Source organism: Chiloscyllium punctatum, chromosome 12, assembly GCF_047496795.1.
Source record: "Chiloscyllium punctatum isolate Juve2018m chromosome 12, sChiPun1.3, whole genome shotgun sequence".
Classification (NCBI taxonomy): Eukaryota; Metazoa; Chordata; class Chondrichthyes; order Orectolobiformes; family Hemiscylliidae; genus Chiloscyllium; species Chiloscyllium punctatum.
In genome coordinates, this window is record NC_092750.1 from 11,072,701 (window position 1) to 11,099,212 (window position 26,512).

At 38.4% G+C, this 26,512-nt stretch overlaps 1 protein-coding gene across 2 annotated transcripts in view; it reads right to left on the reverse strand.

The window, feature by feature from the left end:
• Window positions 1-1,911: 1,911 nt before the first annotated feature.
• Window positions 1,912-26,512, reverse strand: part of ip6k2b (inositol hexakisphosphate kinase 2b) — a 34,492-nt gene continuing 9,891 nt past the window's right edge. For both annotated transcript variants that reach the window (XM_072581834.1, XM_072581835.1), the window contains exons 2-6: window positions 7,579-7,886; window positions 5,147-5,369; window positions 4,449-4,609; window positions 3,867-4,042; window positions 1,912-2,682 (exon numbers count right to left, since the gene is read on the reverse strand). In XM_072581834.1, coding sequence (XP_072437935.1) covers window positions 2,191-2,682; window positions 3,867-4,042; window positions 4,449-4,609; window positions 5,147-5,369; window positions 7,579-7,780 — 1,254 coding nt within the window. In that variant the 5' untranslated portion in view covers window positions 7,781-7,886 and the 3' untranslated portion in view covers window positions 1,912-2,190. The remainder of the gene's footprint in view (window positions 2,683-3,866; window positions 4,043-4,448; window positions 4,610-5,146; window positions 5,370-7,578; window positions 7,887-26,512) is intronic.

A 26,512-nucleotide genomic window follows, 5' to 3' on the forward strand; every position in this document is an offset into this window, starting at 1 on the left:
GCCTCTTAGCAGAGCGCTTTAGGAAACATCTCCGGGACACCCACACCAATCAACCAAACCGCCCCGTGGCCCAACATTTCAACTCCCCCTCCCACTCTGCCGAGGACATGGAGGTCCTGGGCCTCCTTCACCGCCGCTCCCTCACCACCAGACGCCTGGAGGAAGAACGCCTCAACTTCCGCCTCGGAACACTTCAACCCCAGGGCATCAATGTGGACTTCAACAGTTTCCTCATTTCCTTTTCCCCCACCTCACCCTAGTTCTAAACTTCCAGCTCAGCACTGTCCCCATGACTTGTCCGGACTTGTCCTACCTGCCTATCTCCTTTTCCACCTATCCACTCCACCCTCTCCTCCCTGACCTATCACCTTCATCCCCTCCCCCACTCACCCATTGTACTCTATGCTACTTTCTCCCCACCCCCACCCTCCTCTAGCTTATCTCTCCACGCTTCAGGCTCACTGCCTTTATTCATGATGAAGGGCTTTTGCCCAAAATGTCGATTTTGAGGGTATCTTTTATGTCCACCTGAAACAGGCAGATTAAATGATCTTTATTTTAAAAAAAACTAAGCTTTATTTAAAAATAAGCATAGTGCTTCCTCAGTAATGCATTGAAATATCAACCTACATTAAATGTAATCCAGAATGCCAAACAAGCTTGCACATTTGGAACACGTACCCAATAATTTCCCTATAAAAATGACTCAATTCTATATAAACATGCTGGGAAACAAACATGTTACCAAAGATTCAGAAAAGGATAGAAGGGTACAAAGTTATTGCTTTACCTTTATGAGCCACCTATCATTAGAAACCTTGGCTCCTAACCTCTTTTAGCCAAAAAAGTTAAGGTCTGCAAAAATGACAAATGCTGAAAAATCTCAGCAGCTTGGGCTCATTCATAGCATTTTGTTCCCAAAGTTGATTCTGGGCCCATCTGAGACATCTACACAAAATCTAAGTCAATATCCTGCACTGTTAATGTCAATGAATCTGCTGCCAACACAACGGACAGTATTTGCTGGCTTTGGTGAGAGTTCGGACGTAAGTGAAGCAATGACTTTAAACAGAATTACATTTCAAACCATTTGGGAAAGTCTAAGGAGCCAATGGAAGTAATTAATTTGGTTATTCATCTCTGATAAGCTACTTTTATATTCATTAGGAAGCTAGATTGCTGGCTCCTGGTTTTGCACTGTAGAAACACTAACCACCATCCAGTTTCCCCCACCACTAACTCTTCTTTGACTAAGAAAAAAAACCCCAGACATTCCTGACAACTTTGGATTCGTCATGAGTTGTAGGATAGCCTTACATAGAATCATACAATCTCTATAATGCAAAGAGGCCATTCAGTTCATCAAGACTGCACGGGCCCTCCAAACAGCATCGCATCTAGACACACTGTCCTCCTCCACTCTCCCCCAGCTCCCTGGCCAATCCTGCATTTACCACAGCCAATCCACCTAACCTTTACATTTTTGGAGGAAACCAGAGCACCTGGAGGTAATGCAGACACAGAGAATGCACCAACTTCACACAGTCACTCAAGGTTGGAACTGCACCCAGTGCTGGGAGGTAGCTGTGGTCACCACTGTTGTCCCACATCAGAACCATGGGACACAAACAACTGCAAACAAAAACCTCAGGCTGAATAAATCATATCTGCACTAACTGGTTGCCAAGAGATGGACGTCAATATGCTCAGCAACTGAGACACCCGTTGATGCAAAAAAGGATTACAAATGATAGTTCTTTGTAATTAGCAAATGGTTTGGGAAACCACAGGGAGGGGGATTCTCACACATCAGTCTAGATACTAGGGCTTGTTAATGCACCCATTAGCAGCAGAACCCACCCATAAATTACAGTTCTAAAAACTGCCAATGAAAACAAAGGCATGAGAGACTTTTTACCACAAAACAAGATTTTATTTATGAACAGTTACGCACAGAAATACAGAGGTATTTAACATCTCAAATAATATGGAATGTTCGTGAAATATTTAAAATAAATAGTATCTGTAAGTGCATTTTTCCAGCACCGACGTAGGAAATGCCCATTCTTTTAAGTCTCCTGCCGATGAATGTCAACCACCAGGTCCATGAATGTCAAGACCTTGAGATTGGTCAGTCGATAATCTGACTACAAATAAAACCCATTCACAATAGTGTTATGCTTTTCTAGTTTATTCATTGTTGTCATCTCTTATTTCTTTAATAATAGTTATTAAATTTTGAAGTCCAAAGATATAGCCAGTGTCCTGTCCTTCATGGACCACGCTGTCTTCACCAAAATACTTGCACGTTGTGTGAGCAAAGTCAATCACACGGACATCAACCATGCTGCTGCTGGAGTTGGAGTAAGCATATGCTCCTGCAGATTCATCAGCTGACTCTTCAGAAAGGTCTTCAGAATATTCTGAATCTGAATCTGAAGTGGACTCTTTGCCATCATAAATTATGAGCAGGGAACTGGAGTAAAAACGGTATGACTCCTGTTTCTCCAAAACAGATTTTAGTTCAGACAGTTTCTTAAGAACAGGTTCAAAAAGGTCCCTGCGTAAATACTTTCCATTATTTAAAAACTGGTAAAGTGCTTCTTTAAACCCTTGTACAGAAAGCTTCCTTCCATGATATTTATTCATGAACATGAGTTGGCCAGAGTCTACTTGATATACCTAGGAGAGAAAATATAACATTAAAATCAAAATATTGTACAAGCTGGTCTACATTTGACAGAAATAGCATCAAGTTTATCAGTCATCATGCTGTATGTCAAATCAGCAACTGCCACTGAACAGCTGAAAACTCTACTTTTAAAGAAAGCAGAACCGTTGGGACATTACTGTCTGTCTATCTCTTCAAATATGTGCATAATCAACCCAAACGTTGCTACTTAAAAGTGGCAAAGTGAGTACTGCACAAAGATCCCTAGTCCAGAATGCTGAACGAGAATATTCAACACTGAATACAACAGGATCATTAGAAACACTGAAGAGAGGAGGCGGCGGCCATTCAGCCCTTCGAACCTACCCCACCGGTCATCACTATCATTGCTGATCACCCAAGAGCCCAGTGCTGCTTTCTCCCCTTAACGTTTGGTCCCATTTATCCCAAGTGCTATATCTAGCTGCCTCTTGAATACATTCAACTACTTCCTGCAGCAATGAATTCTACAGGCCCACCACTCATTAGGTGAAAAAAAAATGTCTCATCTCCATCCTTAAAAGGAATACCCTGAATCCTCAGACTGTGACCCCTGGCCCTGAACACACTCAACATGGGAACATCCTCCCTGCATCTACCTTGTTAGAATTTTATAAGTCTCTGTGGAGATCTCCCCTCCCCCACTCATCTGAACTCCAGCAAAAACAATCGTCAGTCGGTCCCACTATCCTCAAATCATTAAATTTGGCAATAACTGTACTACTCCCTTACAACTTGTTTTAAGCAATTAAATTTGCTACTGAAAGGCTACCTGTAAAGTTGCACATCCTAGTTAATACGGGATTGGACAGAACATAGAGGTGACATCAAGGTTTAGTTGCAACATTACTGAATAGCAGAGCAAGCTAAAATATGCACAGTCTACTCCAGCACCAAATTCTCAAACTCCAACATTTAATCTGCTACATTCAATGCAACTGTTTTGGAAAAGACCAAACACACCCACCTAATAATTTTCCTTGCTAAAAACTTCAGCAACCAGAATATTCTCACATGAGAGACCAAAGTGTGTGCATGTCTTAAGTTCGCACACATGGAGCGAAATAAAAAATTAAAGGGCCTATACACTATTAAGAAAAGGTACAATTTTTTTTTCTAAGCGGAAAGTCTTTGACATAACTATTATCATACACACCTGCATCCCACAGACCCGAACACCAATAACAGCTGATGTACTTTGCTGACATTTACGGATTTGATTAGCTTTCTTTTCCTCAGATGCATCATCTCCATGCTGGCGTGTTCCCATTTTCAAGTCTAAAACACAAGGGACTTCATAACGGCACGTTAAATTCTCCAGTAAAATAAATTCTGATAATAACGTTAAGGAATTCACAGGAATGGGAGACAAAAAAAAATTAGTTAAGATCTGAATAGAAAAGCAAATCTTGAAGCCAAAAAGACAAAATCTTGCATCTCCAAATCTCTTCAGAGGCAAAACAAATGTCTCATATTGCCAAAGACCACAGCACAACTGGGTCATATGACAATCAGTCAGTCATGCTCAGTCATAATGTAATGGTAATGTGCAAGTACCAAAGTCAGTCTGGGCTCATTCAGGTGGTTCACTCAGGTCAAACCACATCAATGATGAAGAGCAATGGTACCAAAAGACAACTGATTGCATGCAGAACTCTCAGCCTTCCCACCTACCTTCAATCACAAAACATATCTGCACGATTTTATATATATCTATATACTACAGTGAAAAGGATACTGTATTGGTTTCTGTGCTTTGCATTATCCTTCATATGTTTCAGTTGTTGCTGGTGACACTTCATGCTCCAAGGGTTATGTTTTACTTTTCCAGACTTCTTCTCAATACTATAATACAATACTTCTGACTTCTTAGATTCAAATTCTTCATCTAGTTTATGGCTGTAAAAACAGAGTCAACAGTTTAATTTTTAACTTCAGACTGTTCTGAAAATTTTATGGCATACATGATGATTTAACTTTAAGGAATAAATCATTTTATCTATACATCACAAAAAAGAACTCCAAAGTCTGTATCTCCCTATTGATGGTAAATACACGGGCACAGTTTTGTAGTTAAGATTAAAAAGATGTATTTTTCATTAATAAGGAGTTAAATTGCAATTACGGTACTTAAGCAGCAGATTGGAACAAGCCAAAACCTCTCATTTAATGAAAGCATAATAAATAAATTAACAGTATGTGAGGGGGAAATCACAACTGGCTTGTTGAACGCAAAACAAATACTGTTCAGAAAATTATTTGGGTCAGATTAGAGGACGATATTTATTTAGAAAACAAATATTAAAAACTGAAGGTCCAAAAGGCTGTGTTAACTTTAAACTAATAAACATTGAAAAGACAAAGTATTCAACTGTGGTGCATATGTACTAAGAGATGAGCACATCATACAACTAGCCCATCACTTCAGAGACCAACCTTTTTATTTTCTCTTCTTTCCTATTTTGCCTGACCCGTTCTTTTCCGTAATTGTCATTTTCTAGTAACACAGGTTTCTTATTACTCCATTTTATTAGCTTATTTTTAGGTTCACATTCAGAATTATCTACATTTTCCAAATCAGCTTGGTCCCCTGATAATGGGTAGGCAATTAAGCATAGATTTCCTTCTTCATCTTCCTCAAAACTTACAGAAACGACTCCTACAAGAAGAACAGAAAAGGAAATAATTGTCAGGTAGGTTGAAAGCAGACATAAAAACCTTAGCAACTAAATTAGTCACTTGATTGCACAAGTAACAGTGACAACAAAAAACAGCCTGTTTGCTTACCCAAGCCTTCAGTTTTTATGCAGTTGTGTCGGCTTTCAACCTAACAAATCAAGAAAAAAACTAGACAAAGACACTTCTATAATCTGGAAAAAAACTTCCAATTTATACAAAACAACCCTCCCGGCCCAAACACTGCACGTACATCAGCATATAATGAAATAGGAGTCAATAAAACAAGTGAGACAAATAGACTTGAGGAAGTTGTTTATTGGAACTGAAGTTATTTTTGTGCAACTTATTGAGAAAATGTATGCAATAGAGCAACATGGAAAACACCACTTCATCCAAATCTTGGAAGCCAATGCACCATAATTCTCCAATTATGAAACAGCATAGCAATGCAATTCATAAAGCCAAATGGTAAAAAGGCTGATGCAGAATAGTGAATACAAAGCTTGTTGCAACATTCTGACACAGTGAAATACAGAATCCTGTAAAGCTTTGTTAAAACCAAGATAAACCAATTATGAGACACACAAGCCAGCACATAATCTCCCATAAGCTCTACATACAAACAATTACAAGGTTAAAATAGGTATTACATTCCAATTTTTTTGCTATGTAAAGAAACACCAATTCATAATTCCATTTACTGTTTTGCAATTCATTGCAAATGTAGTGCATTCCCCCCTCACCCATCACGCAGTCAATGACCTGTGCTTGCTGCTTCGCAAATTCATTGAAGAGGTCTGTAAGTATATCTGAGGCCAGTCTTTGGTTTGGCTTAATGAGTTTACAAAGAATTTAGTTCAGCTGTTGGTTGACTGCTGCTTCAATCCTAACTTCGTCTTTTTTCTCAACAGTCCAACAGCAGTCTGAATGGGTCTTTTGTAATCCTGCACGACTGCCAGACAGAGTATTCTGGATGAAGGAACCTGTAGTTCAGATTGGTGCACTCAGCAGCTGGCCATGGAGTAAACATCAAGAATTGATCTAACCAGGGGGGTGGCAGAACCCAGGTTGTCCTTCAGACAGACAGGGTTAACCATGGGAAGCTAGGACAAGGGCTAGGGATTTATCCTGGAAAAAAAACATGAGGGGACGAAGAGGAGACATGAGTCCCAACCTTCCCCAAAAGCACAAGACAACACATCCCTGAAAAGAATTCTAAATTTACATCAAATACATGCTTTACATATTAACCTAAATTAGTCTCGTCTAAGAATTTTGTGAAATGAAATAAAATCTAAAAATAGTTACAATACAAGATTAAAAGCTTACTTTTCTGAATATATACAAATTAATCTTTCACATTAAAGCATTCCAATGAATGTTATATGATTGGCATAAATTAAGGAATTAAAAACTACGCCCATAACCCAATACTGAAGTAGTTTGCCTATTAATTTTACAAATCTTTATTGCTTAAATATTGATAGAAACTAAATCTGTTAACATATTTCCTCTACAATTTGTGCACATTACTTTCTTCCCTCTTAAATAAAAAATGCATGTGAGATTGCAATGTCCAAATGTCGTCACTTACTGTACTACGAACTTTCCCAACTAGTCTACAACAGAACTGGCTGACTCTCACACCCTGGTGGAGCTAGTTGTTCCAGTCGATCCCGTTCCCTCTAGGTGTAGGGCGTCAGGCTCTGATTGCTGCTTTTCCAGCTCTTACCTCAACTTTTAAAAGCCTGCTAAAGCCTACTGAAATCGTTAGAGAGAGAAAAGCTCCAGCGGTTTCATTTACACTTCAATAAAAACATACAATTTTGCACATTGGCAAGTCTTTAGAAACTACTTATTAAATCTAATTCATGTTCAAGATTAAAACCTAAAAAAACTTTACAAATACTTTACATTTTATCCTTCTTGGGTGAACTTACCTCCATCAGCAGGCCCACTAAAGCATAGCAGAATAGAGGCTACTCAAGCGTCACGCAACTACACTGCGATCTAGTTGGCAACCACGGCTTTCATCTGATAAACTTGAAACAAAAACAAGAGACAAATATTCTTCTCCCCACCCTCCCAAGACAGCCCAACACCAGTTAGACTTTGTACAAGAACAAAGAGGAAAGAAAACACAGAACACATACATGTCGTCAGACTAAAAAAAAGGGTTTTGTACTTACCTTTATACTGTGGTGTAAACCGGCACATCTCTGGTGGCAGTGTTTCATAAAACTGGTGTTCCCGTTGAATGAGGGGTTTACAAATGGTCTTGTCATTAAAGCGGAGGACACACGAATGTCCTCCAACCTGGTGAACAAATGGCTCTAGGAGGACTCCTTTTGCATAGTTCTCCACTTCCATTGCTCCTAGTGCTGGGCTCATCCTTAAAGCACATTAGACAAACAAGTACAGCAGGCTGTATGAAGACTGTGACTATAACCCAGCTGGAGATTCTTCTCCCTCGGGTGGTCAGTACACTGCCAAGATCCTGCAACAACAATTAAATTCCCGAAGTTTAGGTTTTCTCAGCTCTATAACCTATATGGAATCAGCTCTTGATGAACGCCAAACATTTCAGTAAACAATTTCTTGAGTTATGACTCAACGAAACGCTGGGAAGAGCAATGAAATACTGAGCTGTGAGGTTACACACAAAAATAGTTGATCCAATTATATTCCACCTACGTCACAAAGTGCGACCAATTGACAACCACTTACTTTCAGTGGGAAGGCAATGGCAATGTGTCAAACAGGGAAGGAGCTGGGTCAGAAAAGAAAATTCAGAACAATGCTGCCCTCAGCTGGTTTCTATCTATTGCATAGTACTCCATTACCATAAAGGATCAAAGTACAACATAAATCCAATTGCACAATTCAAAGCTATCCTTAAAAAGGCAATTGCCGCAAGTCCTTTTTTTTTAAAAAAAAGAAACAAAGTTTAGTAAAAGGCTAAACAATCATTAAAAGTATAAATTAAACTTGGTTTCTTAAATTCAGAAGTTAAGGTCAGACCAATAAGCACACTGAAACTTAACTCTTTAGTAATATACAATGGCACTCTTTATGGTCTGAAAAAAGATTAAATTAACACCGCTTGTCAAGCTGAGTGTCTAGGTGTTTCACTGTCATAACTGCTGGATGGTTACATAATTTATAACAACTGCAGAATCTCATTAACTCTTAACATTTCAACATAAAAAGAGGGAAATAAATTTTTAAAAGAAAATGCCCATTACTGTCAGATTGTTAGCCATTTTGATCAATCCCCAATAATTGTACATTTAGAGTAACCAAATATTTGTTTCAAGTTACTTTATTAACTAGGTGTCAAGTCAGGAGACATGTATTTGTGCCATTGTCTTTTGCAGAACAAATTCGACAATTTCAAAACTAGCACTGTGTAGCCGCATTTTGTTTCACAAAATTACCACAGCAAAACTCAGTAATCTCTCGGCTTTACATAAGGTTCAAAAAAGATAACCCTCCCCCAGGATTATAATTTAGAAAAAAGCACAAAATCTCAGGATAACTCAACAAGCAAAAATTCAGCTATTGTGTTCAGTTACACACCTACCTTACAGTTTATTTACTCTTAAAATTATGTAATTTTTTTTGGCAGGGCAGAGAACGCGCAAAGTGCAAAGAGCTAATATTCCACTTGGAATAAATACAATAACCGCTTTTAGAATTCAGATTCAGCTCACAGCAAGACAAAGGATTTCATAAATTTCATTCTAGGCACAAACAAGTGGTGCCATCTGAGTCACAAGCTAATGAACCCGATTGCTGAATGCTAATTATAATGAATGCCGAAGGCCACAGCTCTGGGTAAAAACACACCCTCACAGCAAGAAAACAAGTCAGGTTACACCCACGACCGTTCCCTCCGTGACTACCTGGTCAGGTCCACGCCCCCCTACAACCCACCCTCCAATCCTGGCACTTTCACCTGCCACCGCAGGAACTGTAAAACCTGCGCCCACACCACCTCCCTCACCTCTATCCAAGGCCCGAAAGGAGCCTTCCACATCCAAAGTTTTACTTGCATATCCACTAATATCATTTATTGTATCCATTGCTCCCGATGGGGTCTCCTCTCCAATGGGGAGACTGGACGCCTCCTAGCAGAGCGCTTTAGGGAACATCGCCGGGACATCCGCACCAATCAACCACACCGCCCCGTGGCCCAACATTTCAACTCCCCCTCCCACTCTGCCGAGGACATGGAGGTCCTGGGCCTCCTTCACCGCCACTCCCTCACCACCAGACGCCTGGAGGAAGAACGCCTCATCTTCCGCCTCAGAACACTTCAACCCCAGGGCATCAATGTGGACTTCAACAGTTTCCTCATTTCCCCTTCCCCCACCTCACCCTAGTTCTAAACTTCCAGCTCAGCACTGTCCCGACGACTTGTCTGGACTTGTCCTACTTGCCTATCTCCTTTTCCACCTATTCACTCCACCCTCTCCTCCCTGACCTATCACCTTCATCCCCTCCCCCACTCACCCATTGTACTCTCTGCTACTTTTTCCTCACCCCCACCCTCCTCTAGCTTATCTCTCCACGCTTCAGGCTCACTGCCTTTATTCCTGATGAAGGGCTTTTGTCCGAAACATCGATTTCGAAGCTACTTGGATGCTGCCTGAACTGCTGTGCTCTTCCAGCACCACTAATCCAGAATCTGGTTTCCAGCATCTGCAGTCATTGTTTTTAACCAGGTTACACCCATGCCTCAATGATGAAACTAATGTAACCACATACTTGTATCCATTAATCTCGTTGACAAAATGTATGACCAAATGGCTTCATTGCTGCTGAATAATATATGCAGCTTGTCGAAAGTATTTACTGGGGATTGCAATGATGCAACATTTTACTAAATTTTTATTCAATATATTTGCACATTGTCAGAAACATTTCAAAATTTCACATGCTTGGTAAGTTTTAGTTGTAGGTATTCTTCAGATACAAAATCGAACCAACTCATACCAAAGATTTAGTAGATCTTTTCATGGAAGATTTGTGAAAAGACCTTATAGATAGAAAGAAGTGCTTAGTTATACCATAGGTTTTGATACCAACAGGTGTAGATTCTATTTCTGCATTAGTTTGTATATTAGCAAGACAATAAATCAAACTTCTGCCATTTAAGTCCATTAGCAATCACCCCCCCCTTCATCAAATAATAAATTTACATAAATCTTCTCTTCAGATTTTTACTAATCTTGCTTTGATAAATTTCAAAAAGCCATTAATCAAAGAATATTAAGGATTTTTGCATTGGTATAACTCTTTATTAATAAAGTACAGGTGTACACAAATAAACCCAACATCCTACGAAGTATTACATGTCAAAAGTCCATAAATTTCATGTGAGGGGGTACAATATTAGTTTATCACTGATAGTTTCTGATGCCCTATAAACATTACTACAATTTGGCAACAGCATAAATATTACTAGTTGCCCTCTAGTATATTTCCTTTCATACGCATGAAATCTAAAAACCTACCTAGCTGCTGCTCCTTCCCCTTGTAATCGTACCTCAAGTTACCTTAAAGCACAATTAACATGAGGTGCTCACTGAATTCATAACATTAGCTTGCTGTTATTATTGCACGAAGAGCCATGGAGTGGGTAGAAAAGTGAGGATAATTATGCAACACCAGGGAGTTAAACAGGATATGAGGAAATTCACAATATATTGACTTTAAAAGAACTACATAAATATGCACAGGAAATTACGCCATGCTGCATGAATATGAATATACACCAACTCAGTATACACAGCATTTAGTTGTCAAAGCTAATATTAGAACAATTTTATACAGATGCTAAATGTTTGCAGTTCATAGCTTCAAAATTGAATAGAACATTCCATAAGGTTAACAATATTACAAATAATGAATGCATAAAGCATTCTTTTAGTTAGTTGAAACCTGTGGTCCAATACAGAAGACTCCAGTGCCAAAGCAGAATAGGCACCTCTGAATTAATGAGATGCCCCACTAAAAAGAATGGGTTTCAAATGTGCAAACTGACAAAAACAATATGAAAGAAAACACTTATTTCATCTTAGCAAATCTTCTGTCAACATCATTTAACAGCCAAGCGTTCCTAACGGAAATACTGAAATGCCATAAGTTTACCCTTAATCTTCCAATCCTACAATAATTTGATTTGAAATGAACATTTCCTTTAGATTTGAAATATATTAAATGCACTATTATACAGATGGAAATCCAAATGAAATAGCATACAAGTGCGAAGTGAGCGCACACTAGCCACGCTGGATGTAGCTTGGCTCGCTGAACTGGAAGGTTCATTTATAGCTGTTTCATCGCCCGATGAGGTAACATCTTCAGTGGGCCTCCAGCTGAAGCACTGCTGATGATTCCTGCTTTCCATTTATGTGTTTGGGTTTCTTTGGGTTGGTGATGTCATTTCCTGTTCTTTTTCTCAGGGGGTGGTAGATGGGGTCTAACCCAATGTGTTTGTTGATATATGGTCCAGTTGTCCAACCGGAACTCTAAATAGAAAGCAGGAATCATCAGCAGTACTTCACCCGGAGGCCCACTGAAGATGTTACCTAGTAGGGCGATGAAACAGCTGGAAATGAACCTTTTAGCTCAGCAAGCAAACCAACATCCAGAACCGCAACCTGAGCTACAAATCTTCTCAAAAATCACTAAGTGCCACTCTGTTTCCGTTATGTCTGAAGTATGACATCTGAAAACCTCAAAATTCCAGACAAACAACAAATTGCATTCTAAAGTTATGTTTTGTGCTATTGGCATGAGGTTCAAGTTCACAAACATTTTAATGATGCACTACACAATTAAACTTTGTTTGAGATAGAATTAAATTTTGATATTTCAAAATGGAATATGGACACATTTGAAATTTTTGTTTTTAATTTACACCAGAGACAATTATTCTGAAGCAAGAAATTCTGTGATAAAACTTTTTAAATGAGTCTCAAATCTATTTGGCACTGATCACAATTATTAGTAGCTTCTAATAAAAAGTAGTGCTGGAAATACTCAGTAGGTCGAGGAACATCTGTGAAGAGGGAAATAAAAGGTCAGATTTTCCAATGAATGGCAATGTTGGCTCCCTAAGAAATGCAGAGCTATACTTCCAATCTGACAGCTGTTCTGTAATGCAAAACTGTCAGCAGAAGGCAAACATACCAGTTTGCAGAGCAGTAAGAAGCCATATTCTGAAACTCAGATCCTGACAGCCATTTTAACAGCTTATGTCAAAACTTAAGGAAAGCATAGCATCAGGGTGGTGGGTGAATAGTGTGCTAGGTAGGAAGTACACTAGGTAGGGTGCCAGTGGTAGAAAGCTAGATGAGGAGGAGATAGGGAGCTAGTTAAGTAAGCAGTCAGATGGGGAGGGAGCAAGGTTCCAGCGATAGGATGCTAGATGAGTAGGGGGCCAGGGAATGAAGGTGCAAGGTAAGTGATGCAGTGTTTATACTTGGTTAGGGTGGGAAGTGAAGAGAGAGAATTCGGTCAGGATAGGCATGAGGGCTGTCTGATGAAGATCTGGAGAGAGAAGGATGGGATGTGTTGAATAGCTACTCAAGAGTTAAGCTATGTATTTAACAGTTTAACGTTTCCTGAGTAACTACTTTACTGAATTTCATTGGAGCCTTCAGACGTTCTAATGTAAGTCAAAAACTTAGAAGGTTCCAGGTTTTCAGGAATTGTCCATAAAAAAAATCAAATTTCCCAGGCAATGTACTACAACAGCGATTCCATGAGGCCCCATACAAAACCACTAGCCACACTGCAACAGTGACTGCCTAGCCAGCAGGAAAACCAGATCAAAAGCAAACATTGAGGAAAAGTCATATTTGACTCAGCTGTAAGAGTCCTACTCAATTCAAACCACTGAGTATTTTGAGCATGTACTATGTTTTATTTTATATTTATAGAATATCTTACTTCTGGATTAAATATTTCTACCTAACAATTTCATGCAGTTGAGTTCTGAATTTTTCACTGAACATACAGCACAGTCAGCACATATGCAAGTGCTGGAGCAGAAAAGTCAGTCAAAGAAAAGAATGATGCATCAAATTAAATGCGAAGAGGAGGTCTAAGTATTAGTTGGGAATTTAACTGTTTGGAAAACTGCGAGAGATTTAACATTTGGGTATTTTTAAATACAGGTAGCTATAAATGGGCTCAAGTAATTGAAGATATTGAGCAAATCAATATTAAAAATAATTTTCCACTTAAAACATTGATGGGATAGCTTGTGACAAAACTCCAAATCTTGAATTTTTTTTAAAAAGCATTGAATATGGCATTTCTTTTATATCTAGAATTTAGTATTTACCTGCAATGGAAGACAAGAACAGGATGCTAATGAAAAAGTGGACCAATAACTGACAGAACCATTTCAAAACTGTCCAGAAGGAATTTGAAATGTAAACAAGCTTTAGGAAACTCAGATCAATGTTTATCACCTGCTCACCATCTGTCAGATTTATTCATGCAACGACAGGAAGTTCCTTTCATATGTACTCTGAATTGCATACTATTTTTATATATGCATGTGTTTTAATAAATGGATGAGTGCTGTTGGTTGTTAACAGTTAAACTAAAACTGCAGACAAACCAGCTAACAGAAGTTTAAAAAAACATTAGACTTGCTCGATGCAGTGGAGGCACAACTGTTAGAAGAACTTTCAGACAATTCTGGTTTGCAATCAATCATTCTGGAAAAAGGTTAAACCAATTTCATTTGGCCAATGAGAAAACTTGAACAGCAAAACTCAAAACAGGAAAAGAAAAAGCAAAGTAGCAAAAAGCAAGCCCTAGCTTGTGGATAATATTTATCCAGTCTACTAAAAAAAAATCACTGAAGAAAAACCAAATACACGATCCTGCTGTCTGAAATAGATTACAAATGATTAATGTAGATTCAATTTTGCAAATATTTTTAATGTACATTTTCCAGTAAATATCTCTTCAGTTAATGGAATTGTTGCAAACACATATCACAGTAATTCCACAAGATTCTTCATTATCTCAAATATCCTTTCTCCCAAATCATCTGTTCTTTTTTGGAAATGTTGCTGGCAAAGTCAGCACTTGTTACCACCCCTAATTGCGATGATTGAAATGACCTAGAAAGTCAGACAGTATTTAAGTTATCACCTTGCAGTAGATCCAGAGTGACATTTCACCAGATGAGGCAAGAATTGCAGATTTCCTTTCCTCAAGGACATCAGTGAAGCAGATGGGGTACTTATAATAGATCTATAATAGTTATCATGACAATAAATAATCAATTTTATATTCCAGATTTGTTAACTAAAGTTAAATTCATACTGAGATACTTATGAATCAATGTCCCCAGTGCACTGGTATCTGGACTATTAGCCTAATAACATCATAGATCACAGAATTCCTACAGTGTAGAAACAGGCCATTTGGCCCAACAAGTCCACATTGACGCTCTGAAGAGTAACCCACCCAGACCCACTCCCCTACCCTATTACTCCACATTTACCCCCAACTAATGCATCTCACCTATATTTCCCTGAACACTATGGGCAATTTAGCATGGCCAGCATGGTAAATTCACCTAACCTGCACATCTTTGGATTGTGGGAGGAAACCAGAGCACCCAGAGGAAACCCACACAGACATGGGGAGAACATGCAAACTCCACAAAAACAGTTGCCAAGGCCGGAATCAAACTCCGATCCCTGAAACAGCAAGGCAACAGTGCTAACCACATGCCTTCCATTACCAGCCATCAAACATTTACCAATTATCATTTATACTTACACAATGTAGACAGGAATATTTTTGTTTAGAAACAGAAACATACCTTCCATTATTTGGAAATGGTAAAAAGAGAGTCAGGTACAATCAGACAGTCTGTAACACTTTCACAATTTTTCACATGGTTGGTTTATAACTGAAAATTATAACGTCTGCCCTCAATATTTAATTCCAAACAGGGTTGTTTTACCACTTCACAGCTACCATTTTGATAAAAATGCAAGTCAAATAACTGGCAAGCAACCAAAAATTAAATACAAAGCCTAGTCAGGAAAAATAACTTATCGGAATAATCTACGTATTGAGCTTAAATTAGATCCAGATATGCTTATTTCCTCCCCCCTCCTCCCCCCCCCAGGTATTTGTACAAACAATTTATACAATCAGTTTCCATCTTCTTGAGACAGTCAAGATACCCTGAAATAAAATGACTCATCTTTTAGTTGGTAGAGAACATTTACTACAGCAACCATTTCTTAAAAATGTAACTTCAGTTTGTTTCTAAGTCACCCAGCCAATTCACCCAACCAGATTCTCAGGTACATGTTTAATTAACAACTGTAGAATTCAGACATCGCCAAAAACCACAGGTTGAATTCTGGGATAATTATGAATTTCGGTTTTCAAAAAAAGTGTTAAGATACAACACTTTAGCTGCTCCATCAGTTTTGGATATACCCATTTCCCACACACAGAAACCAAAATGCACAGGGCTCAGAAAAGTTTAACAAGGATGTTGTCAAGGTTGGAGGGTTTGAGCTATAAGGAGGGGCTGAATAGGTTGGGGCTGTTTTCCCTGGAGTGTTAGAGGCTGAGAGGTGACCTTAAGGAGATTTATAAAATTATGGAGGAGCAGAGATAACGGTGAATAGTCAAAGTCTTTACCCCCGGTAGGATAGTCCAAAACTAGAGGGCATAGGTTTAAGGTGAAGGGGGAATGATTTGAAACGGCAACTTTTCATTCAGAGGGTGGTGTGATATAGAATGAGCTGGACTGAGATGAAATGGGGGAGGTTGGTACAATTACAACATTTAAAAGGCATCTGAATAGGAAGGGTTTAAGGGATATGGCCAAATGGGGTAGATTAATTTAGGATATCTGTTTGGTTCTCGTTGCATTGCTGTCGTACCTGACCATAACTTAGCAGTTGAAAACAATTGTAATTTTTGTATATTAATCCTGCCAAAGGATATGGGTATAAAAGGCTTTGTTTTATTAAATTATCAAGTCTCTTTCAAAAAGAATGGACACAAGCTTCTAAAAGTGAACAAATGACTTCTTCCATCCAGTGGGAGACATTAACAAATACAGCTGGCAAAAGCTGTGAACACCTAAGTTATGCCAATTTACGCTTATTTATAATATTGATTTTATACTATTCCCACAAACAAACAGTCCTGACAAAAATATATTCTCTGGGATTAAGCAGATAAAATTTGGGGGGGGGGGGGGGGGAGGAGAAGGGGGAGAGAAAGAGGAGGAGAGCGAAAGCAAGAGAAAAAAACATGGCTAACAAATGGTGCCAACTCACAGCAGCACTGAGTGAATGGAACTATTATTCTCAATGTGCAATGGCATATATCACAAAATGTAAAAGTTGCTGATGCAAGATTTCTAGAAATACAAACCATATATAGGCAATTCTTCCAAGAATTTAATTCTTCAAACTGGATATAAATTATAATCCGAGGGAAGATACCAATTATGGTTAGGGAGAAAAAAAGTTACAAGTTGTATATATACACATTGCAGAAAAGTGTACTTGGTAATCCATACAAAATACACAGAGTCCATCAGAGAGCAAGTAATTAGGGTGCATTATGCAATTAAGTAACATAATTCAACGTAAAGTACATCTTTAATGGCATTGTTTCATTAGGATTTACACTTATTTTTAGATTAATCGTAACCTCTTTGGAGGAGTACAACAAAACCTAAAAATGTCAATGTATTAAGTGTTCAATAATTTGGCTGTAAACTTCTAACCAAGCACTCATAGATCTTGAAGGAAAACAGTTATTAGCAACATAAAAAGGAGTTGCATTTCAAGATCATCTAAGAGTTTCAATCTGAATTGCCCAGGAAGTTGAAACTTCAATAGTTAATCACTCGGCATTTGATACCCTGAGAAAGTCCACAAATTGACTTAGAGTGAGAGACATTTGAGATATCCAACTGACCTGTTTAATGATTACCCAGGAAAAGTTACAGGTATTAATTACTAAAACTCCTGGGTAACAATTAAGATGATCCCAACTCATAACTAAACCACCCCTTGGTTACATCAACCACCTGACAAACCTTACTCAAACCCCCTCAATAAATCCAATCTGACTCTACTGTCTCCTCCCACAACCCAACCTGACTGTTCTCACCCAATTCACACATGCATAGTCTTAGCAGGCCTCAACATAACCTAACTGACTGACAGACAAGACCTTCATGGTAACATCAAATGGTGCAAGTATTGATGTTACTCTGCATTGCTTTAAAGGAGCATCCCAAAGAACTGACAAATAGCCTCAGAATAGGGTGCTGTCAGGTGGGACTAGATTGGGTTGGGATATCTATTCAGCATGGATGAGTTGGAAGGAAGGGTCTGTTTCTGTGCTGTACATCTTTATGACTCGATGACTGAGTATACATTTACAGAAGGCTACTTACAAATTAGATGATCAAAAAGACATTAGCGAGTTCAAATCAAGGGACAGTCAGGTACTAAAGTTTAACTCTCATTCATTTCTCAATACATTTAAAATATGTCTCTCAGCTTTTTCAAAGACTTTTAGTGATCACCATTTTCTTTACTCTTTCACAGCATGTTTTGATTGCTGACAAGACCAGCATTTGTTACCCATTTCTAATTTTCCTAGGAATAAATGGCTAGCTAGGACTATTTCAGAAGGGAGATGAAAGTCAAACCACATTGTGGTGGGTCTGGAATCAACTGTAGGCCACACCAGGCAAGGATAGCCAATTTTATTCCCGATCATGACAATGAACCAGACAAATTTTTAACAACTGATGATGGTTACCATGATGGCCATTGCTGAGATTAACTTTATTGGGAATTCAAGTTCCACCTTTTGAACCAATGCCCTCAGAACATTAGCCTGGGCTTCTGGATTACTAGACCAGTGATTTTAAAAATTCAAGTTGCATTGAATTGGGTTGCTCATTTTCAAAAATCCACAATAATGTATTTAATTAGATGATCTTTGTGCACCTAGCATCAGAACCCCAGTTTTCTTTTCCCATTAAATAGCAGTTCCCTCACACCTAAACTTCCTTAAATGAGTTGCAACATGCACAATTACAGTAACTTAATTTACATACAGACTAGTTAGTAATTAATGCATTGGGAGGATGACTTCCTGGAGTGTACACAAGATGGTTTCTTCAGCATTTTAATAAACCAGTTAGTTATTAATTTAGATTAACTACATTTAGCATTACACAATGAGAAAGGGCTAAGTAATGATCTTGCTGTAGAGAAGCCTTTCAGGAATCATGACCAAAATGCAATCGTATACCTTTCAAAATTGATACAAAACTCAACTCTTAACTAGCATCCATTTCAAAATGAAAACTACTAATGGTAAAAGGGCAAGTTGGTTGTGGTGGATTGGGGAAATACATTCAAGTATTGGATGGTAAACAGGAAATGTTTCATTTAAAGCATGGTCTATAGCAAATATAGATTACTCCAAGACACCTAAATCTCAACAAAAAAAAGGTGAATCAACCATGACTAACAAAAGTTAAAAGTTCAGAGATCAAGGAAACTAACTCCTTTGAGTTACTAGAAAAGGCTACCAGAAAAAGTAATAAGCCCAAGATTTGGAGCGATTCAGAATCCAGGATAGGATGACCAGAAACTGATTTTTTTTAAATGAGAGAATATTAATCTAAGCTAGTAACAAAGGCTATCAAGGTATCTTTAGGTATACAAATAGGAAGAGATTAGCAAGGACAGTGAGTTCATTAAAGGTTAGGTTAGTTCAGACAGGAGAAGAGAGAGAGTAGTAGAAAAGTACAACTATTACTTTGTGCCCATCTTCAGAGGAAGGTTCAGTAAATCTCCAAGACATACTATATTCTGGAAAAATTCATGCAGAATGGAAAGTAGCAAATATAACTCTACTATTTAAAAGAGTAATAGACATGTGCCGCACAGAAACAGACCCTTCAGTCCAACTCGTCCGTGCCAACCAAATATCCCAACCTCATTTAGCCCCACTTGCCAGCACACTGCCTATATCCCTTGAAACTCTTCTATTCATATACCGATCCAGATAACTTATAAATTTTAAATGTTGCAATTGTACCAGCCCCCACTTCCTTTGGCAGCTTACTCCATACATGTACCACCGTCTACATGAAAATGTTGCCCCTTGGGTCTCTTTTATATCTTTCCCCTCTCACCCTAACCTATGCCCTCAAATTCTGGACTTCCCCACCCAAGGGAGAAGACTTTGTCTATTTACCCTATCAATGTCCCTCATGATTTTATAAACCTCTAAGATCACTCCTCAGCCTCCAACGCTCCAGCGAAAACAGCCCCAGCCTATTTAACTCACCAGCCAAGAAAATCATCCTTCACTTCTTCTGATTGAGATCATCTATCATTCTTTGAAACTCAAGAATGCAGGGCTATACTCTTCAACCTCTGCTCATAAGACAATCCTGCCCATGCAGGCTTTTGTTTGGGGAGTCTGTTACACTCTCTCCATGGCATGTGTATCCTTCTTTGGGTAATGAGACCACGACAGCAAAATATTCGCAAGTGCGATCTCACAAAGGTTCTATACAATTGCAGCGGGACATCTTTACTCCAGCACTCAAATTCCGTTGTGATGAAGGCTGATGTACTTCAACCCTGACAACATCCTCGTAAATCTTTTCTGAACCCTTTCAAGTTTCACAACATCCTTCAGACAGGAAGGAGACCAAAATTGCACAAGATATCCCAAAAGTAGTCTAACCTATGTCCTGTACAGCCACAATATGACCTTCCACTCCTGTACTCAGTACTCTGACCAATAAAGGAAAGCATACCAAACACCTTCTTCACTATCCTATCTACCTGCGACTCCACTTTCAAGGAGCTATGAACCTGCACTCCAAGGCCTCTTTGTTCAGCAACACTCCCTAGGACCTTACCAATAAGTGTACAAGTCCTGCTAAGATTTGAGGAAGAAAGAAAACACACTTTGATGTCAGTGATAAGGAAAATGGTAGAAACGGCATGATAATTATACATTTTGAAAATAAACATGATCGAGCTGAGTTAACATGATCTATAAGAGGGAAATCATATTTACCTTGTTACTTGTAGCAAGTATAATCAAGACTCGAGGGATGTGGTGCATTTGCATTTTCAAAAGACTTTCATTAAAGATCCCACACAGAGGTTAGTGAACAAAACGGGAGCACATTGATTGTATCTAATCTACTGCCATGGATTGAAAATTGGTTTACAGAAAGAAAGAGTTTGAGTACCATAATGATCAGTGCTAGGCCTCAAGCTATTCATAATCCACATAAATGACCTGAATACAGGGACTAAACATACCATTTCCAAATTTGCTGAATCAACAAAATGAGTATCGTGAGGAGGATGAAAGGAATCTTCAAGCCGACCTGAAGACCAAGTGAACAGTTAAGTACATAGAAGCTTAATAGAAATGAAGTTACTCAATTTGGTAAAAAGATAGTAAAGTTTAGAAGAGCAGAGATTTGAAGATTATGCCCAAAGCAATCTTGGTATTCCTGCTCATGAATCAATAAAAAAAAAAGCAAATTGGATGGGAAAAAGTACATCAGCCTTCATCACAACGGAATTTGAGTGCTGGAGTAAAGATGTCCCGCTGCAATTGTATAGAACCTTTGTGAGATCGCACTTGCGAATATTTCGCTGTCATGATCTCATTACCCAAAGAAGGATACACATGCCATGGAAAGAGTGTAACAGACTCACCAAACAAAAGCCTGCATGGGCAGGATTGTCTTATGAGCAGAGGTTGAAGAGTATAGCCCTGCATTCTTGAGTTTCAAAGAATGATAGATGATCTCAATCAGAAGTGAAGGATGATTTCCTTGGCTGGTGAGTCAAAGCTAGGGAATACAACACAGACGTTCAGAAGAAGGTGAATATTTGGAACAATCTACCACGGAAGGCTGTGGAAACTCAAACACTGGATACTATTGAAATCAAGAGATACAGGAATAGTGGGACGAAATGGTGTAGAGATAGATCAATTATGATCTGAAAGCTAAGTGGCATGCTTATGGCCCTTTGTTAATCACATGACGAATGGAAAAAAAAGTACTGAATTTAGCTTTGCTGCTGGCTGAATAATGCAAAGAATAAAACGCAACTCTTTCAAATGGCTTACAAATATGGACTGCAAGTCATTTAAAATAAGAACTATAAAAACATTAAACAATTTGCCTATTAACTTCCTTTAAAAGAATATTTCATACAGAATTTGATAAATCAACACGAATATTTGACTGATGTTTACACCGGACCAGCTTGCTAACAAAAAAGTCATTTTGTCAAACTCAAATGCTGAAACTCAGCAATGTGCTCCAAACATACAAATTTGTCAGAAATAATGCCAGTTCACTCAGTTAGATGAAGAATTGTTTTAACTTCCACACTCATGTACACACAAGGTATTGGTTTGTGAAGTTTGAAGAAACAAAACCGCCATACTTGACAAGCTAACAGCGAATGGAAGAGATAGAGCATCTAATTGGTGAAGTGACAAAACGCAATAGTACTGGGTGGCTCACAGCTCGATTGCAATGCTTTAGTGAACAAATATAATGCAATCCTTAAGTAACATTCTCAGACGCTCAAGTACTAAAGCAAATAAATTTCCCAAAATTCTAAAAAAGGAACTGAAAATTGACTTTAGAAATAAAAATTGGCACGATAAGTCAAACTTAAAATTTCAGAAATTTCCATGCTTATCTCTCAGATTGGCTGTTGGGTATTTCAAATAGCAGTTAGTACCCTTCAAAAGTACTGTAATTAATTGGGAGTAAACTGCGCTGAAGTATCCATGGTCAAGAAAAATCAAATCATATAAATGCAAGTCTTTCATTCATGTCGAGACCAGTAGTAGACTAATGTCTAAGCACTTAACGCTGCATCTAAATTCAACAGTATCTTTTAATATTATCTCAAATAATCGCACTCTTAGTATTTAAGAGCTGATTTTACAACAAGACTAAACAAATGCTCAAACATTCCTACCCATAATTGCTTAATTTCCCTGTCCTCACCACATTTTCATAACTAAACATAATTATCTTACAAACTAATCTAAAAATTTTAAAGAAACAAGATAGTATTTTTCAAGTGTTAAAGGTAGCTTACAGATTAGATGTGATTAAAGACTAATTTCACTTTCCAGATCACTAAACAACAGAAGCAATTTACATCCTCGCTTAAAATCAAAGTAATGCATTTATAACTGACTCTTCAATGTAAATTGCCAGCATGTGCTATCATTTGGTTTAGGAACTGTTATAATTTGTAAGTGACTACGTGGTCAGATGAATAAGTACAATTGCCTAATCATTTTAATTGCCCTCAATACTATAAATATTGGCAACTGTATATTACAGTCCAGGGCAATGTTTAACTCAAATTATATTTTAATCTCAGTTTTCAAAGTATGTGGCCCTGTAATAAAACAAGATCCAGCAATTACCAGTTGCGCAATTCTGGAACATTCTCTGTCCTTCAAGCTTTCACTATTGCTTAACTTTTGTTAAATACTTTCACGAAATGACAAATGTCATTGGCAAAGTCAGCCTTTTTTCACCATCCCTAATTGCCTTTTGAGATGGTGGTAGTATATTTGGAACCAAAGGAATTAATAATAGTGTTGACATCAGTTATTGTTATGAAACACACAAAATGCAAAACAGGCAAAGCCTATTGCTTCCTGTTATGGCTCAAACAGGTGACTTGTAAAATTGACAGAAATTAAACTGGATGACCAAGGGGCAGGGGGGTCTCTCGCGCTCTCTCTTGCAGGTAGAATGTAAAAACTTAGATAGCCATCTCCTGCAATTCAGAAGCAATTCACACAACAACCTCCTGCAGTTAAGAAAGAATAAGAACACTGCAGTTAAGAATCTAACCACATTGATTATTTCCAGAAACAAATCACTACATTGCGTCTTTAGTGGCATGTGATTGTGCTTTAAAATCCTGTGAAAAAAAAAGAGTTAAAAATCACACAACACTAAATTATAGTCCAACAGGTTTAATTGGACGTACACTAGCTTCATCAGGTGGTACACAACCACCTGATGAACGAGCGGCACTCCGAAAGCTAGGGTGCTTCCAATTAAACCTGTTGGACTATAATCTGGTGTTGTGCGATTTTTAACTTTGTACACCAGCATCTTCAAATCATGTGTAAAAGAGGACTGTTCCCTTGTTCACAGATCTCTTGACACAGCTCCACAAGGCCTGCGAAGTGTGTTAAGGGTTCTTCTAAAAAGCTTGTACATACTTAATAAATTTTGGCTGTTCAAAGAAGTTGGCATACTGCAGTTCCATCAAGTGTCCTACTCGCGGAACGTTTCAGGGAACACCTCTGGGACACCTGCACCAACCAACCCAACCGCCCCTTGGCTGAACACTAACTCCCCCTCCCACTCTGCCAATGACATGCAGGTCCTTGGCCTCCTCCATCACCAAACCCTGACCACATGACGCCTGGAGAAAGAGCGCCTCATCTTCCGCCAAGGAACCCTCCAACCACATGGGGTAATGTAGATTTCTCCAGCTTTCTCATTTCCTTCCCCCCCCCCACCACCCCAACCTTATCTCAGTCCCAACCCCCGGATTCAACACCGCCCTCTTGACCTGCAGTCGTCTTCCCGACCTCTCCGGCCTATCACCCTCACCTCCTTCCACCTATCGTATTCCCAGCGCCCCTCCCCCAAATTCCCTCCCCACTACCTTTTATCTCAGCCCACTTGACACACCAGCCTCATTCCTGAAGGCTTATGCCTGAAATGTCGATTCTCCTGCTCCTCGGATGCTGCCTGGCCTGCTGTGTTTTTCCAGCACCGTATTTTTCAACTCTCAACAAAAAGAACCTGACTTTTTTTTTAAAAAGTATACCATAACATTTGACTAAGTCTTTAATGATGGTGGTTAAGCAAGATGAACAAACATGTCTTGTTGGCCTCAACGTAAAAAGTTAAGGTGACCAAAGTAATCACCACAGGGAATTCATGCCAAAAAGTTTAAATCCTTTGGAGTTTCCTCTCGGATCAGAAATACCCACATATAAAAGCAAGGTCCCTAATCATTAATTTTCTGAAGAGAAATTAAAATTGGATTCATGGATATATTAAGATATATATCACCTCCCATATGTAAATTGTAATTTCTCCTCATGTTGCCATTAAAAATTCTGTTATTTCGAATATCAGTAAAATATAACAAAATACCTAAAAAGAAAACACTTAAAAGGTACTCAGTCTGGCTTTGAGACTTTTAACCCAAGTCACCGAAAGCATGTCCAAAAACAAAGTCTGACCCCATAATTTATTAAATTAGCTCAAAGTTAAAACTTGGAAAAAAAATTGTGTTGTATTCTGCATCAATGCCAGCATAGCATAAAAAGCATAACCAACTGCCCAGCAAACAGCTCAGGCAAAACAAAAAATTGATTGCAAATGAAATATGGAAGTCACACTTTTGTTTCAGACAAATGTAGATCTTCTTGTTGTCAAATACCTTTGTTTTCTAAGCTAGATTTGGAGTGGACAAGAAAGTTTTTTTTTAAAAAAATGATGTTTCCAAATTTACAAAATTTTAAGCGTACATTTGGAAGGGGCCCCTCTTGTGACACAGCAGTTGCGTCCCTACCCATTGACCAAGAGGCCCGGGTTCAATACGCCCCTGCTCCAGGTGTGTAATAACATCTCTGAACAGGTTGATTACAAAAACAAAAAGGTGCAATTGTAAATTACTATCATAGGTAATGCAAAGTTTTAGTCATGAATTGGTCCCAACAAGCAACTAGTTTCTTCACAAACAACTTAAGTCATCAAAACAAGCACCAGGAACTACTTCAAATCTCATTTTATAGATGACAGCTGAAAAACAGAGTCATATACAGAAATGTTTTAGCCAACTGACATATACCTGACTAAATAACGGGACCTAGAGCAGCTGCAATTTGGAAAATGTGACTATGCATTTCAATGGAAGTTAATATTGTGCACAAATTAATTTACTCCACATTCATATAGTCAGATCAAGTTATTTCCAAACTCAATTTGAATGGGTAACCTTCAGACAAATTCATTAAGGGCACCACTAGATCATTCAAGTTCTCTTTCAAAAAGGCAAGACCATCAGTCTGGCTGCCAAGTTTAAAATCTGGCATTTCAGGCTGTGTAGTTTTCAGTCTCAAATTTACTGTTAACGGTGGATATACACATATCTGAGCTAAATGCAATTTCACTGTACCAAATTGAACCATACAAGCAGATAGGGAAAGACGACCATTAATTTCAAAGATCTCATACTGACTCCATAGAACTTTTATTTCTACATCATCTCCAACACAAGATTTGGGTACCCAAATGACAAAAAGCTTTCAGTGTTTCAAACTTAAAAATTTTAAGGAGAAATCAAAAGCAACTAATAAAACATGCAAGTTAGTGGAACTCTGGCTCACAGGTTTAAAGGCAGAGTGAGTTAATTTAAAATGCAGAGAGAAGACATTCTTCAAGTCGTCTTAATTTCTTGATCCCTTCACTGCTCTATAAATCCTGACCTCTGTTAACTAGTTATTGACATTTTCATTGCTCAGCATAATACAGCTGAACAACTCATTTTAAGCAGGCTGGGGGAAAGGAAAAGAGAAACTTAGATGTTTTTGTTCTTGAACTCAATTTTGATGGAATCCAGTCATCAAAAAGGGCAAGAATAGAGTACAAATTTGAAAATATGGTTAAGATATTGTAGCATGCAAATTACTGGCTAAAATATTGCTAGAATTACAAATAGTCACTTAAGGAAAAATCAAAAATCTCTAGTTGAGCATGTGAAACAGATGACAACTATAACTGATGTGGATTATATCTGCAAAAAATGCAGTCAGTTGTGAATCTTAACAGATCAAAATGGATCGGTTGGAGAGACAGTTAGAACCAGTGAGGAATTTGCAACAGCAACAGTATGTAATGGATGGCAGTTATAGGAAGGGGGGGAAAGTCTTAGATACAGTCACATAGATGCTTAACCTCCAGGAAAG